We start from the raw sequence: 19819 nt of genomic DNA, 5'->3' as shown, positions 1-19819 counted from the left end.
CTCTCTCTCTCTATATATACGTATGTCTTTACCGTGGCCTTCAACACCTGAGAGGTATATTTTTAGGACCCACCCCATTTTCTGTGACTTTGTTTAGGCTGTTTTTAATGATGTGTTTTGAAATTGTTGTAACCTGCTCAGGGACCTCTGGATGAAAGCCGCCAGCATGGTGTGGTGGTTAGTGTCGGACTAGGACCTGGGAGACCAGGGTTCAAATCCCAGTTTAGCTATGAAGCTTGCTGGGTGACCTTGGGCCAGTCACAGTCTCTCAGCTTAACCTACAGGGTTGTTGTGAGGATAAAATAGAGAGGGAGGAGAACCATGTTACACTGCCTCGAGCTCCTTGGAAGAAAGGCGGGATATAAATGTAATAATAAAATAAATAAATAGGGGCAGGTAATATAGTCTAATAATAATAATAATACAGTAAATGTATAAAATACATTTACTCTTGTTTGGTGATCTGCAAACTGCCACTCTAGACCTTTCCCAAGTTAAGCATGGTGCAGCCGTAAAGAACCAAAGAAAAAAGGTTGTGCCAGGCTGCATACTCAATTCCCAGAAACACTCGCGCCCTCTAACGGGCAACGCTGCTGCTGCTGCTTCCTTTCTTTCTCTCTCCCTTCCAATGCTTCGTCCCTTTCAGCGGCGCGGCTGTCGTTTTGCGACACTTAAGGGGCGGGCCAAAGCGGGGGGGCGCTTTACGGCCAAGCGGAGCTACACTTTCCATCCCGCGCGCTTCTCTCTCCGCCTCCGGCTCGCAACGTTGCCGCGATGGTGGTGGCCTTGCCGCCGTTGCTGCTGCCGCGCTTTACGGCCGCGGGATGAGGGGCGGGGAAGATGTCTGAGCGGCGAAGAGGAGGAGGCGGAGGAAGAGGAGAGGCTATAGCCGCAGCAGGAGCTGCCGCCTCGGGGGCGGCGGGAGCGGAGATGCCGGCGAAGAAGCAGAAGCTGAGCAGCGACGAGAACAGCAACCCTGGGGACTTGTCCGGGGACGAGAATGTGAGCGGGCCCGCCAGGAAGGGAGCGAGGAAGAGGAGGGGGAAGGCTCCATATATGATCCCCTCTCTCTAAATTGGGAAAGGGGGGGTCTCAGGCCTGGGGCCTAGCGGGTCTCTTAGCAGCTGGGGGGCGGCCTCCCTCCCTTTGGGCACAGCCTGGGGGTTGCGGGGTAGGAGCCTCATAGCTGCGCCCTCTGCCCTCTGGGGTTTCTTTAGGGCAGGTGTGGGGAGTTTTTCGCCCTCGAGATGTTGCTGAACTGCATCGTCTCTGGGCATTGGCCATGCTTTCTGAGGCATGATTGATGGGGGTTCAAGTCAATCGACCTTTATTTACAGGCAACTGACCCCAAATACATAATGTTAAATGCATGTGTGTTACAAAAGTGCATATTAATATGACTTGAAAGAATACAGTTTAAAAAACCAAAACACAAATCATTTATAATCAAACAGAGAGCCAGTGTGGTGTAGTGGTTAAGGTGTTGAACTACGACATGGGAGCCCAGGGTTCGAATCCCCACACAGCCATGAAGCTCACTGGGTGACCTTGGGCCAGTCACTGCCTCTCAGCCTCAGAGGAAGGCAATGGTAAACCTCTGAATACCGCTTACTATGAAAACCCCATTCATAGGGTCGCCATAAGTCAGGATTGACTTGAAGGCAGTACATTGTCCATAATCAAAAAATATGAGCGGTCTGGTAAGAATAGCAAGATTCGGACATTTTGCCACTTGCACAGTGATGGGCTTATATGGGCCTGCAAATAAAATAACGGTAACAGGCTGAGGGGAAAGGACTGCGATAGGATGTGTTAGGTCTTTTCTAGCCCCTTGATAATGACTGCAGTTGAAGAGAACATGAGAGAAAGACTCCACCTTGATGTTGTTATGGGAGCAGCATCTGTTGCTCACTGGAGTTTTATTATATCTGCCATCTAAAAGTTTGGAAGGTAAAACATTAAACTGTGCAAAAGAAATATGCCTTCCTATATTTGGGAATAGATAACCATCTTAGGTAGGCCATTCCATCTTTACAGGGAAGGCTTAAAAGACCCAGTGAACAGGTGAGAATGTGGTCCCTGTGCAGTTCCTTGGAGCTCTTGGTAGTCTATATCCTCTGTTTGACAATCCATGTGGTACTTTCTAGGTCTGTAGACAGCAGATAAGAAGAAGACTAAAGTCCTATTGAAGTAACTTTTTGTACTACAGCAAGGCCAGCTTCTAAATTAAGGGCAGCCCCAGTGACACACCTGGGCACACTCAGTATTAACTTAAGAAAATAGGATTGAATTCCTTTGAGAGAACTGTGGTGGGAGTTGTAGCTCAGCAATATTTGAAGGGCCCAAAGGCTTTAGGACATCTTCGCTCAGCTGCCCTCCAGATGTTTTGGAGATTTGCAATCTCTTTGGGATACCTCTTGGGAAGTGATTAATAAATGAAATAAATCGTCGTCATCATAATCTCCCATTAGACCAGGGCCAGTGGTCAGGAATGATGCGAGTTGTATCCAGCAACATCTGGAGGGCACCAGGTTGGGAAGGCTGCTTTGGGAAATCTGTGGGACTCCCTGACCATTGGCCATGGTGACTGGGGCTGATGGGAGTTGGAGTCCTAACAACATCTGGAGGGCTGCAGGTTCCCCATCCTGTGTTATGTTCTCTTAGTTCTATGAAGCTGCTGTTTATAGCAGGCCTTCCTCTTTCTGAAGTGGTCACCCCATATTGGAGCTGCAGGTGACTGAGTGCTTGTTTATAAAAAGAAATCAAAGAAGATCTCATTGCACCTAGAAAGGTAGTGTGTCAAGGACAACTCGAAGGTAGAACCCTTTCCCGGCATCCAGCCTTCTCTGTTTCTTCTTACACTTCCATTTGTTCATAGAACACGAGTGTGTTTAGGAGAGAGCTAGGCTAAAGTTTTCCTTCCTGATTTTATTTAGGCTTCTAGGTTGGCCATCTTCTCTACCCACTTCATTTATCTGCACATAGAAAGCTGGCATGTTAGGCATAAGTTTAGGCTAGAACTCTTCTCACTGACATGCTAGCTTTCAAAGTGGAAGGAATTTTGGTTTTGTATGGAAAAGATGGGTAGGCAAAAATTGTCCCCTCTGGCATCTTCAGTTTCTACCCTGGTCATCTTCTCAGTGCCAAAAATAAAAGGTAAAGCCAATAATTCTATCCACATAGAAAACAAACAAATCAGGAAGCAGTTGGGTTAGATCCCTGTTCTCTGACATCTCAGTTTCTACCCTGGTTGATTTTTTCCATACCCCTCCCCCCCATCTCTGCAGAGACAATAGCATGTGAGGAAGAATTCTAGCCCAACCAGACTTGCTTGTCTTGTGTGTGCAGAAAATTTTGTTTGTGTGGTGGAGCATTCTATCATGAGAACCCCCTTTTGCAGTCTGCAGTAATAGTGTCCAGGCACAGTCTTGTCACCTCAGTGAGAGCTAAGCCAGTAGTCAAATCCATTCATCCATCTGGTCTAATCCTGTGGGCTACCCCTGGCTATGACTCTTCAAGAATTCAGGAAGAGATCTGTCCCCAGCAGCGCTATCTGAGACGTAACTGGAGATGTCAAGGACTGGTTTGGTATGTGCTAGAGATTGAAACTGGGATCTTCTGTGTACATGCTAGAGATTGCATCTGGGATTTTCTGTATCCAGAATATACAGGGGTGTGCAGAGGGAAGATACTGTGCACACAGGGATGTGTTGCACCTCGTTCTGCAGTGTTTGGGCCAAGCCAACCAGTATAGGAGGTAGAATACCCTCAGTATGACAGTGCTCCAAGAGTAGCAGTTTTTTCCTGTAGATATGAGTTAATGGTATCCATTCATGTATATGAAAGAAAGTGAAGCGGTACACTGATGGACACTTACTGGGGTGGAAAGTACATCTGTTCTTTGTTCCTGGTGACATTAGTAACTGAGAATTGAACCCACTCCATTTTGGGTCATTTTAGAGCATGTTATTGTTGAGAACAGGCTTTATATAGAGCACCATCCGCATACATGGTGCTTTTACAAAATTATATAAGGGCAGAAGAAAAAAAAGGCAGATCCTTCACCTTCAGGGTTGACCTCCCTCTCAGAAATAGATAGGGAAGGAATTGTTTTATCAATTGATTTTGCCTTTGGGAAAAAATAAGAAGAGATGCAGCAACCAACTCCTTACTTTGGTTTTTATCAGGTGTGTGTGGGGGGCATATAGAATGAGTCTAATCAGTTTCACACTTTCCAACTCTGGGAGTTGCAGCTAGTGGTTGAATGCCTAACATCTGCAATATTTTGTGGGGAGTAGTTGGATAGATTCTTAACTCCTCTAGCATATATCTTTTGGGGCGCAGTTGGAAGGTGCAAAAAGTACAGCCTGTGACAATTCAACTATGTGGTCATTCACAGCAGCAATAATTGGTGATAATACTATCACCCCAACATTGCTAAGTTTGAATTCTTACCTGTCGTGGGACAGGAAACCATTGTCCTTATTTGTACACAGCTCTTAACCGACCCCTTCCTCTCTTTTTAAGGTTTCTTAACCAAATGCTTCACTCTTTCTGGTGCAGGGGAGGGGTGGGGAACTTGAGATCCCTGCATTCTCATAATGAGAAATTCTCCATTTGCATTTATTGAAGTGTCTTCCACCCCATTAGGGCTAGCTGAGCCTTTAGTGTTCTTTGAACCTTGAGTGAAATTTTACCTATTCATATCATCACCTTATCTCCTCCCTCAGCCATAGACAGTTCTTATTCCTTGTTTGGGAGCTGCCACCCCCTGAAAAATGGAAATCCCCTTCACAGGAGAATGGGTGGTTTCCTATCCTCAGGAGTTTTATGTACCTAGAAGTTTAGGAATACCCCCTTAACAAGAACATATTTCTTTTACTATGTGTGTGAGTGGGGGCTTTTTTTTTTTTTTAACTGGCAGGCAAATCTTATCTGGCTGGTGGTTGCTGGGAAATCAGTGTCTTCTGTCAAAATCTTTTTAGAAATGTAATGTTGAATAGTTTGCTGAGGATAAACTGTCCTGGTAATATAATTTAAGGGTGAAATAAAATATTTAAAATAAATAAATATGCAAATAATGGATAGAACTCCTCAGTGTGCAGTTAGCATTGTTTTTTGTACCACTTCACATTCTCCCCTACTAATTTTTTAAAATTTATTAAATTTATATCCCAGCCTTCTTTCTAAAGGAGCCCAAGGCAGAATTTAGACTCTTTCTAAATCCTTGCTTCCAGAAACTGCATGCACTAAATCTGAATTTGCCCAGTTGCACCTGCATGCCAACTAGTAAGTGAAATGCCATATGTTGAAAAGCAGGGTGACAGTCTTCACTTTGAATCAGGAAGGTCCAAATTTGAATCTTGTGGAGGAGCTGTTGCTCAGCTATAGAGCATGTGTTTTTCATGAAGGAGTCTCTAAGTTCATACATCTCCAGTTTTAAAGGATCTTTGCTAGCAGAGCTGGGAGAAAGTCATGCCTGAGACCTTGAGAAGCAGCTAGCTGCCTGTCAGAGTAAATGATACTGGATGGATTACATGGATCAGTGGCCTAGCTCAGTAGAAGCAGATTTATATGTTCGCATTTCTTTTTTTAATCAATTTTCTCACTGTACCTTTGATAACTTGAACCTGTTCTTGTGTAAAAACTGCCTAACTATAGTAGTAAATGGGAATTGTGGAGTGCAATGTGGGCTGCTTTGACCAACTCGCATGCTTCTTAGTACCAAACTAGACTGAAGATGCTGTTTTGGATGCACTTATAAGTGACTAGCTTCAGAGTGGTATGTGTGTTAGTGGCTTGCAGGAAAAACAAGAGTTTTGAGGCACTTTTTTAAAACTCTGAAATATATTGTGGCATAAGCTTTCGTAGGCTAGAGCTCACTTTGTCAGATGATTTCTTAAGATGGTTCGTTTACATATGCAGACAGAAGAAAAACTGTTTTACACAACAAGGTCAAGAGTACTTTGTGCTCTGTATAGAAATGTGACTCCCACTGTTATGTCCTGTTCTTGGCCTTTTGGCCTCTCTGTGACTCTAAAGCAGGGGGTCTCTGTTCATCATGCTACAATAAATGTGTCAATCTTTGCTACAGGGCTCTTAGTTGTTTTTGTCTGGAGGTGGTGGGATTATCAGATGGGAACCTGACACTGACCTTAAATTAAGAACAGGTGGGAAGACTTCAGGCTTCTGGGGTCTACTTCGTTTTTAACTAGTACTCCGGTGTTCACCAGCTAGAGTCTGATGCAAAAGCCACACACTTTGAATTAAAGAATTCTGAGCAAAGGCATTAGTTTTGTGTCCCTGAACTGAATGGAAGTCGCTGTCCTTTCATTCAGAAATCCATTCCTGCTTACTGCAAGCTTTTTTAATTTTAGCAGGATGATTTTGGGGCAAGTGGGGGAAATCAGGGCTGTGGAGTCAGAGTCGTGGACTCGGAGTCGGGAGCAATTTTGGGTGGAGTCGGAGTCGGTAGAAATGTACCGACTCTGACTTCCAAATAAATTTTGATTGACAAGAAGCAATTTTGGGTGGAGTCGGAGTCGGAAAGTAGAAAAATAGAGGAGTCGGAGTTGGAGTCGGACAGTGGAAAAATAGAGGAGTCGGAGTTGAAGGTTTGGCGCACCGACTCCACAGCCCTGGGGGAAATAATAGATTTGTTGCTGCTATTGTTAAATGAGTGAGCATCGGAAATCCTTGCTGGTCTGTGACAAGTCACTGATAGATCTACCTTCTGCCCAACCCTGCTCTAAAAGTCTGAATTATTTTATCTATTGCCATTTAGTAATATTTTAATTAATTTATTCATTATTTATAAAAATGCTTGTATATGGTAGTTTCATAAAAAATATCAACATCGCATGAAGATTTTAAATAACAGATCATCAGCTAACTGTTACAGAAAATGTTTTCTTAATTGTCTCAATTGTCTGCCTAAGCATGGTAGCTTGGCGGTTAGTTGCCAAGTATCCTCTGTTTCTGAACAAGGTTTCCCCACTCTTGTGAAGTAGATGGAGGACATTTCTTCGCTTAGTAAGTTAGCTTGTCTTTGCTGTGAATATGAATCTTGATCTGTTTTGAAAACCAAGCTGTTCTTTGTTTTCAGGATGATGCTGTTAGTATAGAGAGCGGTACTAATACTGAACGTCCTGACACCCCTACAAACACCCCCAACGCTCCAGGACGAAAAAGTTGGGGGAAAGGAAAGTGGAAGTCGAAGAAATGCAAATACTCCTTCAAGTGTGTAAACAGCCTCAAGGTATTTTCCAACTTGTACATCTCATCATAGAGATTGTTTTTGTGTAAAAAGGTTACATTAGAATGAAAATTTGCTTGTTACTGATTGTACTTCAGTGATCCAAAGAACTACTTTACTGTATCAGCCCAAGGCTTCTGCATCTGCTAGTAGGTTCTGAGCAGTCACAAGGAAGTCTGCGATGGAGATAGTTGTCCCCACCATCTCGTATTCAGGAATATGTGGCCTCAGAACATGGAGATTCCATATACCTCTCATGAGAAACAACTGTAGATAGACACAACCTCTATCTAGGCTAGTGACTATGTACCCGAAGCAGTCTTACTAGGTATCAAGTTCTGCTTGAATGATGGGAAAATCAGTAACAGCTATAAAGAACATTTAGTGTATTAATTTCAGTATAATAGTTCTTTTTGTATGGCAGCAGGTAAGGTAGCATGAACATATCCTGCAAATACTAAACTTCAGCTTGATCATGTGGATGGTGTTTTTCAGGGATGTGTTCCTTTTAAACATAAAGCAGTTCTTTGTCCTAGATCAGTTGCAAACACCCATTCTAACTATTTTTTGCATGTTTTTGTGGGAGTTGTCTCTAGGTAAAGTGTTGAACAACAGGAAAGCAAGTTATATTTTAGCAACCAACAGGAAACTGAAGGGTGTAGTCTCTCTTTTTGGATGTTTAAGAGAAGCAGCTGACAAAAGACTTAGGTTACTTTCAAAAGACTGTGTAGAAGTGTAGGCTTTACCTGGGGACTTCGGAAAATATAATACCAGAACAGTTACAACACGTGTCTCTGCCTTTGAGATAAGGCTTTTAGCAGGAAAAGATTCTGAAAGGGTTTCTAGATCTTATAGTTTTGTTCAAAGACTGCTATGTTTGTTATAGCATTGCCTACTATTTCTGCTCTGATCCTTTTAATTGCTGCTGATGGGAATTTATGCTTGGGTGCTTCATACATGCAAGAGATGTGTTCTACTGTCAAGCCAGTCTTCCCCAACCTGGTGCCCTTCAGATGTTTTTGACTCCAACTCCAAACAGCCCCAGCCAGCATGACCAAACATCTGGAGGGTATCAGGTTGGAGAAGGCTGCACTAAGCTGTTGCCCCACCCTCAAGGAAAATATTGTTACAAAAGTGAAATATTTATTTTGATTAAGACTGGATAATCCATATGCTAATTGAGTTCTCTGAAATCTGACATGATATTTGTCATCCTTCAGATGTCAATGTTTACACTTTTATTCTTTACTGCTTCTGCCTGTCCCCAGTTCTTAGCCTTCTGAATCATAGAATAAGACTGCTAGGGAGGTTGGTGAGGAGATGCCCTTGTTTAGCTTCTTTTCCTTCACCTATAGCTTGATCCTACCAGTTGCACAACCCTTTTTTTCTGTGCATACCTTAGTCCATACCCGTAACTTCAGTTGGAAAACCTAAATCTTGGAAGCAAAATCAGCTGTGCCAATAAACACCTACAGATTTCTATAACTATATTTTTTGGAGTAGTCTAGACACGATCTCATTCTGGCAAGCATTGCTTTCATAGATAGTTTTTAACTTCGGTGTCCACCATGGTCACCACTTGTCTGCCACATGTGGCAAAATGGCTGTTGACCTGTGGCGGATTAGTGCTTTTCTTCTACCACCTATTTTTTAAAATAATTTTTAAAATAAAATTCTTTTATACGTGTGCCAGTTCAAAAACATGAGTCCACCATTAATAATCATAGATTCATCCTTTGGTCCTATACACTTTTCTGATTTTGAAAAGTACAGACTTGTTTTCAAATTTGTGCTAGATCCATTTCACTTTGACTTCTACAGTACTCAACTATCTCAAGAGCTTGTGAGGCTTTCTTTGCAGAGGCACCTCTTCCAGACAGATGCGATGTTGCTTCAAAGCACTCAATATTTGAAAGATGGTTCAGTTGTTATGATGTGGATCCATATTTTAAATCAAGATAAGTTTGAGGTTCTAACTGTAGTTATTCCAAAGCTGTTTTCAATTTTTGGTTCAACATGGCTTTGCAAATCAACTTTTTCTGTGGTTAAAATGGTGAAATCAAAATATAGGTTGCAGATAACGGATGAAAATTTGGAGGTGGAGTTGCAATGTATTCTAACTGATTTTATGACTGATTTCCCTGTACTACTTGATGAAAAGACATGTCAGATTTCTCACTACTTCTGTCTTTATTGTGTATTTTCTACCCTCAAAAGCACAGTTAATTTTTTTTATCATGTGGCGAAAATGTTAACACATTTGCTACAGTTTTGGACACTGCCGGTTTCTAACAGCTGGTTTGTCTGTGGAAAGCAAGTAGAGGAAATGTCCCATGGGCAGCAGTACTTCCCTTCAGTGTTGAAGGTTTGGGAAAGGGGACGCTTATAAATTTCTGCTAATCCAGACAAGTCACATAAGGGTGTTACTATAATGGCTTCCCCATTCCACTTAGGATTATTTATTTACAAATTTATTTATTTGTATACTGCTTTTTGGCCAAGGCCTCCAAAGCGGTGAGTAGAACGTAAGAAGAGCCTGCTGGATAAGGCCAGTTGGTCCATCTAGTCCAACATCTTGTTCGCATAGTGGCCAACCAGATGCCCATGGGTAGCCCGCAAGCAAAACCTGAGTGCAGGAGCACAAATTACAGAAGAAAATATAATAAAGTTGCAGTAAATATAAATTCAAAAGTACAATAAAATAAATCAATAAAAATAAAAAATAACAAAAACCCAGGCACACCATAAATCACGCCATTATATGTTCATGAGTTGCCTTTGTGTTTTCACCACAAACACAGCCATCCAGAAATCACACAATGAGGTTTCCTCTGGAAGCAGCTATAACTGTGTCCAAATTTTTACAGTTGCTTTCCAAGGTGGTGCTGGCTGGCTGGCTCGCCTTTCTGGCTCCGCAACAGGCTGCAGTTCTCCACGTGCAGGTGCAGCAAAGAAGGGCTTGGCTAAAGCAGGTATGCACCGCCCAGCCAGCAATAGTCCCACTGCTGCTCCCTGCAGTAATACTTGTATGGAGCATAATGTAGTATGCTCGTTTCTGCACCTTTGCTCTATATCAGGGTAAGGAACCATTTTGGCCTGGCAGGCCAGATCTTTGTCTCCCCAGCCCTGACAGACGAACTTTGACAGGTGGGTGTGACTACCCATCTGTCGATCATCTGACATCATATTTATATCAGAGGATAGCTGGGTTGCCCCATCCACCCATCAAAGTTGGTATGTTAGGGTAGGGAGAGATACTGCACAAAGCAGGATAGAACTCTTTGTGCATCAGCTGAGTCCTGCTTTGGATTCGGGTACTGAGACTGTGGAACTGGCTGGCGCACCCAAACCAAGCAAGAGTGAACTCCCTGCTCATCAGCTGATGTGTGGGTATGTGTGTTTAAGTCCTAATTTAGCTGCATCTCTGCATAATGTCAGGTGTGGGGCAGGTGGGTGTGGTTTTGTGACAATGGCCCAAATGTGGAGACCTGGTGGGCCAAGTTTGGCTAGCAGGCCAGAGTTTCTCCACCCCTGATCTGCAGCATTGGCTGTTGCTGAAAGGGGGCTGGGAAATGCACTGAAGTGATCACATCGTAACATAGGTAAGTGTTTTGGAATGTTACAGGTGAGAGGGAGAGAAGTCGTCATGGGAATGCTGTTTTCTTCAGCAGCATCCCCCTTTGGGCCATAACATGAAAAAAATCTCCTAAATATAATGTATTAAATGCATTTATCTTCTTGCTGAAATGCCTTTAATGCTGGAGGAGTGTTGTGGTTTGAATCCAACTCTTACAACGCCTTTTTTCCTTTTCAGGAAGATCACGGTCTGCCACTGTTTGGGGTTCAATTTAATTGGCATAGCAAGGAAGGGGATCCCCTGGTGTTTGCCACTGTTGGCAGCAACAGAGTAAGTGGCATGTTTAAAACTGATCTTATGCATTACTCCTTCTTTACTTGCTTTCCAAGAGTTAGCTTCCTTTCCATAATGTTAAAGTTCTGGCTAGGGGTACTTCTAATTCCAAGAGCCAAATTCTACAGTGTTTGAAATAGGATGGTACAGTGCAGAGCTAGTTGTTGCTGATAGCTGCAGCCCTGAATGAACATATACGTGAGTTGGGGAGGAGCAGTCAGAGGTCTGTTGAAACTTTTTACGGAAGCCATTCACTCAGTTGAGCATAAAAGCTGCCCTTGATTGGAAAAGCACCTTGCCTGTCCAATCTGATGTGCAGCTGTAGTAAACTTTGAAGATCATAGAAGAGTAGAGTTGGAAGGGGCCTGTAAGGCCATAGAGTCCAACCCCCTGCTCAGTGCAGGAATCGAAGTTAAAGCATACCCGACAGGTGGCTGTCCAGCTGCCTCTTGAAAAATGCCCCTCTGGCTGCTTTTAAAAATGTTCCCCCTGCCTAGCAGCATATTTAAACAACTCAAAAGAGACATTTTTAATGTGATCAAGTAGTGCGATGCCAGTAAATTTGTAGGTGAAGGGTTAAGAGGGATGGGAAGACCGACGTAGGCCTTGAAAGAGTTTGCGTTCTGCAGTTGGTGCTGTAATCAGGCACTCCTCTCAGAGGTAGTTGGCTGTCACTGGCAAGTCATGTAATATTATTTCACATGCTGTATGCTTATTTTAACTAAATACCTCTCAGCAAAAATGTTTGTTTTTACATACTGTATTTAGATGTCATTCCTGCTGGGAATGGTAGGGGAGGGAACCTAGGAACCTGAGGCTCATTCAGTGTGGACATAAGGGGTAGGGCATATGGGGTGAACAAGGGCTGAGGAAACCTTAAACAAATTGCCAACCAGGAAATATGCTAGGAATGCACATAGATGAAGTCGTTTTTATGTCCCCCTCAGTCAGTGGTGGCCGGTGCTCGTTGGGGCTGGCAGGGTGGAAGGCAGGAAGCCCAAACAGTAGATGGGGTCAGAGCCAACGGCAGGCAGAGCTAGCAAATTCTAGTTTTGTCCCCATCCTCCTCCCTGCCGAGTTCTACAAGAGGCAAGACTGAGACGGAGGAGGAGGAAGCTGACAGCCAGGGCCACCCCCTGGACTGGTTGGAAGTATGTAGGAAAGGCAGGCAAGTGGGGGCTGCTAAGGGCAGAGTGAGGTTAGCAGGGCAGTGCCCCGTTTGCCCTAATGGATCAACCTCCACTGCTCTCAGTACAAGCAGACTAACTTCAACTTGATTTAAGATGATTAATTCCATACACTGTGTGGAGTTGTTCAGCTATGGGAATCGGGAGCTAACTGCTTGTGGGTTTTTTCCACCTCCAGGTTACTTTATACGAATGCCATTCGCAAGGAGAAATACGGTTGCTACAGTCTTACGTGGATGCTGATGTATCCTTTATGTCTAGGACTTTTCATAGCTTTTTTTGCTTAATGTGACCATCATGGAAGAAGTTTATTTATTTATTTATTACATTTATATACCGCCCCATAGCCGAAGCTCTCTGGGCGGTTTACAACAATTAAAAACAATAAAAACAAATATACAAATTTTAAAATGCAAAAAACAATTAAAAAACACAAATTTTAAAAGAAATTCACCTGAATTATATTCTCATTCATTCCCTGAACCTATAGGTCCATGATAAGCATGTAAGGGACATTCTTCAGTGACTCTGGGAACATAGATTATATGCAAACCTGGAGAAGTGCGCATTTGACCTTATCGCAGTTGCCTTTCTCAGACACTGCATATCCCCTGCTGGAATTGAAATGGACCCAGCTAAAGTAGAAGCTGTGATTTCCTGGAAACCTTGAACCAAGAAGGACATTGATGGATTCCTTGGCTTTGCACATTTATTTATTTATTATTTGATTTATGTCCTGCCCTTCCTCCCAGCAGGAGCCCAGTAATTCAGGGTAGAATTACTATTGCTTCATCCCAGGCTTTGATATAATAATGGCCCCTTGCTGGACTTGCTTCACTCTCAGGAGGCATTCCATTGAGAGACCTAAACTTAACTTTAGTGAAAGTTACTGTAGTAAAATTAAATGATCTTGGAGCTCCTTGTATAATGAGCACTCCTGGGCCAATGGCTTCTCACTTTTCTTCCCTCGCTGAAAGGTTGCTTGAAACCCTTCTTTGTATTTCCACCTAAGCACAGCAGGGAGCAGCACTTGCTTTCTGCTTGCCCCTTGGTGAACTCTTGACCATTTGGTTTATGTTTAAATATTTATGTTGAAATATATGATGGGCAGTAGGAATTTCCGCATGCGAACGTCTAGTCCTTAACTGCACACTTCAGGCAGATGAAAACTTTTATACTTGTGCGTGGACCTATGATAGCAATACGAGCCACCCCCTCCTGGCTGTGGCTGGATCAAGGGGCATTATTAGGATAATTAACCCCATTACCATGCAGTGCATAAAGGTGAGTTGATACAAGATGTAAATAATTGTCCTCAAAAGCAGGTCTTAACTTTTGTTCAAACCATGGCAGTGATGTGATGGAGGGAATAACCTGATCTCTGAATTCTGTTGTAGCATTACGTGGGCCATGGCAATGCAATCAACGAACTGAAATTTCATCCCAGGGATCCAAATCTTCTCTTGTCTGTAAGCAAAGGTATGAGAATGGGTTCCTTTTAAATGTTTAGGAGCAGTTGGTTCAATGGGCTAGTTCTGTAAGAGCAAAGGGGGGGGACCTCAAATTAGTGCTGGAAGGAGAATGTACTATAAAGAACGTGCTACTCAACATATTTTGACAAAATAGCTTTTAATACATTTAACAGCATCTGTTCATATTATGTCATAATTATTGATGATGATGATGATATTTCTTACCCACCTTTCACCATTAGGTCTCAGGGTGGGTTAAAACAATTTAAAAATACACTATTAAAATCATCTAAAACAAATTAAAGTCAAGAGCATAGGATGAGTCCTTATATATCAGGTGTCAAAGGCCAGGGTAAAGAGGCCATCTTTCACAGACAACAGAACCTGTATATTGAAGGTGCCAGAAGCACCACTGTGGGGAGGGAATTCCACTATTACCTGTTCCTCCCTCCCTCTGCAGACCCGCTGTCTGGCTCAGTTTGGGCATACCACTAAACTATGGCTCTGCTGCATTATTGGAACAAGCCTTGGGAGGAAGTCACAGCAGCTTTGCTACTCCTGATGGTTTTCTTTGCACTGCATTGAACTATGATTTGGCTTACGATGTTGTCTGAACTTGGGCTCATAATTTACCTCTCCCAGACAAACTATAAGCTGTAAACTATTGAACAAACCTTGGTTACAGTTCATGGTTTGTCTGGAGAGAGCTAAACCATGAGCCTGGGTTCAACCAGCATTAAGTCAAACCATAGCTTAGCTGAGGGCAGCAGCAAAACAACTAGGAAGGAGCAAAGTCTCAGCAATGTCCTTTCCTGGACACTTGTTTGTTTGCTCCTTTGCATTAAGCCATGGTTTGGCTTAGCAGTACATGCAAACCAGTCCAATGTTTTGTACACAGGTTTTGGGGTGAACCCCTTTAGTTGGTCAGAACATGTAGTAACTGTTTAATTGCCATCTCATTTATTGTGAAAGGATACAATATACACTTTTTTCTTTTACTAGATCATGCACTCAGACTGTGGAACATTCAAACAGACACTTTGGTTGCAATATTTGGAGGAGTAGAAGGGCACAGGGATGAAGTTTTAAGTGCAGTAAGTGAAAAAATTGTTGAACAGTTTGAGAATCTTTGTGCTCTCCTAGCCTCCTCCCTCCAGTTTCTTTCCCTCTTTCACTCACTTTACCAAGAAATTCTAAATTGCTGTTTACAATATTATTTACATATGAATCATAGTAGCTCAAGAACTATATGTATGCTTAATTGTATGGATTACATGACTTGCATAATTTGGAGGCATCACTGTGTTGATTTCTCTTTAGTCTTGCATGCAAAATTAAAGCCACTACATTCTGTGTTTAGGATTATGACCTCCTTGGTGAGAAGATTATGTCTTGTGGCATGGACCACTCCTTGAAACTCTGGCGAATCAATTCAAAAAGAATGATCAATGCCATCAAGGAGTCCTACGAGTACAATCCCAATAAAACCAACAGGTAAGGGCAGCCCTGACTCGAGTGGGATGATTTCCCCTCCCCAGTACATTCTTAAACTCTTCACTGAAATTGTATATATCAACACCATCTAAAACTGGCAAGTGGCTGGATCTAGAAATGGGGTGGTCTCTAAATTGGCCTGTGGCTTTTCCCCCACTGGAGGTATAGATGTTGGTCCAGTTGGCATGTCATGGTAAATCGTAGTTTACTGTGAATGTGCCGCCATTATTATTATTGATGATAATTATAATAATAATTTATATACTGCTTATATGCTGAAATGGCTTCGAAGCCTGCTTTGTTCCTCTCTGCTAGTATGAGGGAAAAGCAAACCATGACCCCTGCATAGTGTTTCGTCCAAACTGGGCATTGTTTCATTCCAGACAAACCATGATCAGTAAGCCAAGGACAAACCTTGGCTACAGGTCATGATTTGTGTAGAGTGAAACTACAGTCGCTTGTTTGGACATGATACTAAGCCAGCAGTTGTGGTTTCTAAAGTCAATGAGATTGGTGTGTTCATGATATGGGGTTTACCATGACATGTGAATTAGGCACAAGTCCCATTGTGTTCGCTGGGGCTTTACACCCAGTTAAATGGATACATGATTGCAGTGTAAATGTCATTATTCCACTTTCCCCATTTATACAGGCCAGGTTTTGCAGTATTTAATAATGAACTTTGTTTGTTTTTATGATGCATTGTAAGTATGTGGGGCTGTATTAGTATAAATATCCCCAAAAGATTTGGAGGACTGCTTAAACCATAGTTTTTCAGTTGAGATGCCATGGGAAATTGTGGTTTTAAAAAACAAAAGATAGGCTTCACTGAAGCTGTGTACATGAAGGGGAGAAGGGAGAGATGAGAAAGGAGCATGCAAGCATGTGGCTTGTTTCCAACCATATATGGACTCGGCCAGTGGCCTATTTTGGGGGGAATTGTTTTGATTCTACGTTTATTGTTAGCTGTCGCTGCATTCCAGGCCACCACAATTGCCCCTCCCCTCCACCCTGCTGACTGGTTGTGTCAACTTTCTCCTCTTGCAGGCCGTTCGTTTCTCAAAAAATTCACTTTCCTGACTTCTCCACGAGAGACATACATAGAAATTATGTAGACTGTGTGCGATGGCTAGGAGATCTGATACTTTCCAAGGTAAGAAGGCTTCAGTTTCAGTAACAACATTACATTTACGTTTCAGTTTCTGAAGAAGACTTAAAGACTATTTAACTGATGGGAGGAGGAAAATTTCAAAATCTACTGGAATGGTATCTTAATTAATAACATTTATCCAGATAGCATGCCTCCTCTCCCCACAATAAAAATGCAGCTGATGGTCTAAAACAATCCATATCCTACACATTTTAGTGGCAGTGGATACGTGGTAGTGTTTCATGGGTTATATTGAAACTTTCCCCCTTCTCTCCACAGTCCTGCGAAAATGCCATTGTATGCTGGAAACCAGGGAAAATGGAAGACGATATTGATAAAATTAAGCCCAGCGAGTCTAATGTTACTATTTTAGGGCGATTTGACTACAGTCAGTGCGATATATGGTATATGAGGTTTTCTATGGATTTCTGGCAAAAGGTAAGGGCCAAGGAAGAGAATACAAGATGAGAATGAGCAAGGATATATTACATCAGTCCAGTGCACAAGTGGACTTGAGCTGGCATTGATACGTTTCATGTATACTTGATGCTCTCATATTTGCTAGTGTTATATATAGGCTGATATGCCATATAACATAAAACATGGCTGCTGTGTGTAAACCATAATTAGTAGAATACACCTTTATATGCATGGCCCATGTTGCAAATGCAGAGTGAGTGAGAGTGTGAGAGAGAGATTGATTGATTGATTTGATTTTAGGATCATAGTGTTAAAAACGATCATTTTTAAAAAAAAACACTTTAAAACACATCAGGAGGAAATCAGCTTGAGAGAAGCTTTCTTGGACAACAAGGGAGTTCAAGTATTGAAGGAGGATATTGTATTTATTTAGGGTTTATTGTTTTCCTCACTCCTCACATGGCAGTTTTCAGAATATAAAAATAGGAAAAAAGAAAAACTTGAGATAAAGCAAAAGTTTCTGATCTGTTCCCTGCAGCCATGCTAGAGGAGGGGAGAACTCATGAGCCTGAAGCTTGTTGACAAAGCACTAAACCAGCCTTTCCCTACCTCAGAGCCTCAGATGTTCTTGGATTACAGCCTCGCTAATCTCCAAACAGCATGAACAGTGGTTGGGATGGTGCAGTCTGGCTGGGGAAGGCTGTGTTACACCATAGTCTAGAATTCTGCCCAAACAAACACTGTTGCCTCCAAAAATGAAGTGTGTATTAGAGACAGATACCGCATTTTGACTGTTTGGTTTCTGTGATTGTCACAATGTAGTATAGTATGAATGCATTAGTTGGTGTAGGGCAGCCTTTGTCAACCTAGTGCCTTCCAGGCATTTCAGAACATAGCTCCCATCAGTCAGCCGGAACGGCTGGTTGGGGCTGATGGGAGTTGTAGTCTGAAATATATGGAGGGCACAAGGTTGGACAAGCCTGGTGTAGTGATTAGATACCCCCAAGGTACTGACCGTTCTTTATACTTGAGTTGTCTAGAGAAACTTTTAGTCTTGAATTCGTTGAGAAACCTAAAAGGGGAATATGTGTGCATGTATTAAAACAGTCATTTTCAGATCCCCTGAACTGTGCTGTTTTTCACCACAGCATTTCACTGCATAAATCTTCTGTTCTTTTTTAGATGCTGGCATTGGGCAATCAAGTTGGCAAACTCTATGTCTGGGACTTAGAAATAGAAGACCCTCATAAGGCTAAGTGAGTGTTTTTCAATTCCTGATTTTTGTACCACAGTTCTTGTTTATAAGGACTATAGGACAAGTCTATCTCTTACTTTATCAAAACTTAGGAAGTTGTAATAAAGTAATATGTACAGAACATGAAACATGTTTGAGTTTGTTCTGGGGAGATAACCATGTAAGAGCTGGGAGAGGGGGCTCCACAACTTAGTGTTTGATTATCCTTTATGTCATAATAACAAAGGAAATGTTCACTAATTTCTGAGCCAAAAAATAATGGTGATTTTCTCTTCCAAAGATCCCTGCTTAACCTTTCCTAGTATTTGAGTTATTGTAATAGGGATAGTTCTGCCTGGAAAGGAGATTCTGTTTCAGGGTCATACCACTTAAAGGGGCACATGAGATAATCACAATGGGATCCTCCTCCATAAAAAAACACTCCCTGAATGTGGAAAATAAGCATATCAAGCTGCAGTTTTGCATGCTACTGTTCCACGTGGATCAACTTTTTTTGTCAGAGTATTCAGTCATGAGCTCCCAACTTCATTCTGAAATGGTACAACCCAGACAAACACTGACTTCCATAAATTAGTATACTTTGGGGTGAGAGAAGTGAGATTCCTCAACCAGGATTTTTTTTTTTAATTCAGGGGGCTTTGGGGTGGAGGGATGAACTTTAAGAACTGTGCGTGTTTTCTTCTATTGTTCACATGAAGGTGAATTAAGAGAAATATAACACTTCATCTCTTTGGATAGGTGTACAACTCTTACTCATCCAAAGTGTGCTGCAGCCATTCGACAAACCAGCTTTAGCAGAGACAGTAGTATCCTGATAGCTGTGTGTGATGATGCCAGTATCTGGCGCTGGGATAGGCTCCGATAAGTTACTTCTAACTTGAGAATTACAAAATTATGTATTGCTTTTTGTGTCATGATAATTAGCTGACTTGCTAGTACTGTAACTGCTTTCAGAGTAGCCTTTCCCCACCATGTGATCAGTTCAATTTAGCAATGTTTACATTTGGTCTTGGTAGTATTGTCCTGTTCAGAATATGCTGCTTTTTAATAAAAATATTTTTGTACATTTGTGTTATTGTCTCATTTTTAATCCACTGTTTGTAATATGTAAAGTTTCTTTACTGTATATAAGCTTACTCCTTGTGTTAAACCATGTATATATGTGTTAGCACTACAGAAGAGTGTGCATATGTGTGAGCATATATCCTACAATTCTGCTGGATGCAAAAAAACATTATTGAGTACAGGACTGTACCTCCTGAAAACGTTGTCCTTGATTTTGAGAGTCCAGTCCTTATGACTGTGAAAACATGCTTGAAAGCGATGCAGCAGTGCCCACTTGGAAACTTCAGAAGCCAGAGAGGGTGACTGAACAAGTTTTGCAATGGTTGAGATAGAGTACTATTTCCCTATATAGCTCTTTGCCCTTCCTTTTTGTGGGCAGAAGAAGACTAAATTATTAAAATTATGTAAATTTGCATAATTAAATAGGTTGTGGAATTCAGCTTGCTTTCTGCAGAATTTGAATCTCTTGGGTGTGGATATACACAGCCTTTAATATTTTGGTCCAGCAAAGGTTTTATCCCACATCATTTCCAGAGTCTACACTAGTTTAAATTATTTCTCTGTGGCTGGTCCCAAACCTACTTAGAATAAGAATTACAGAGTAAGTGAAA

General features: G+C 42.0%; 1 protein-coding gene across 2 annotated transcripts; it reads left to right on the top strand.

Annotated features, from left to right (window-relative positions):
• The first annotated feature begins 710 nt into the window (after window positions 1-710).
• On the top strand, window positions 711-19207 carry EED (embryonic ectoderm development). Of its 2 annotated transcripts, XM_061628898.1 has the most exons (13): window positions 711-1002; window positions 7106-7258; window positions 10123-10227; window positions 11070-11162; window positions 12531-12596; window positions 13511-13636; window positions 13750-13831; window positions 14827-14918; window positions 15185-15318; window positions 16366-16471; window positions 16748-16906; window positions 18071-18144; window positions 18882-19207. In XM_061628898.1, exons 1-13 carry the CDS (start codon window positions 841-843, stop codon window positions 19006-19008), a joined length of 1479 nt encoding a protein of 492 aa, XP_061484882.1. In that variant the 5' UTR covers window positions 711-840; the 3' UTR covers window positions 19009-19207. The 2 variants fall into 2 exon arrangements, with proteins under 2 accessions (XP_061484882.1, XP_061484883.1); XM_061628899.1 differs by lacking the exon at window positions 10123-10227 and having other exon boundaries at window positions 713-1002.
• The last annotated feature ends 612 nt before the right edge of the window (window positions 19208-19819 follow it).

Source organism: Rhineura floridana, chromosome 5, assembly GCF_030035675.1.
Source record: "Rhineura floridana isolate rRhiFlo1 chromosome 5, rRhiFlo1.hap2, whole genome shotgun sequence".
Taxonomy (NCBI): domain Eukaryota; kingdom Metazoa; phylum Chordata; class Lepidosauria; order Squamata; family Rhineuridae; genus Rhineura; species Rhineura floridana.
The sequence above is the reverse complement of the archived record's forward strand: the minus strand, read 5'-3'. Positions and strand labels throughout refer to the sequence as shown.

Bases quoted from the DNA above. Each gene is read 5' to 3' on its own strand.
- EED (XM_061628898.1), top strand. From the start codon at position 841: ATGTCTGAGCGGCGAAGAGGAGGAGGCGGAGGAAGAGGAGAGGCTATA. The intron at 10,228-11,069 runs GTATGCACCGCC...TTTCCTTTTCAG, and splicing joins GAAGGGCTTGGCTAAAGCAG to GAAGATCACGGTCTGCCACT. The intron at 14,919-15,184 runs GTAAGTGAAAAA...TTCTGTGTTTAG, and splicing joins GGGATGAAGTTTTAAGTGCA to GATTATGACCTCCTTGGTGA.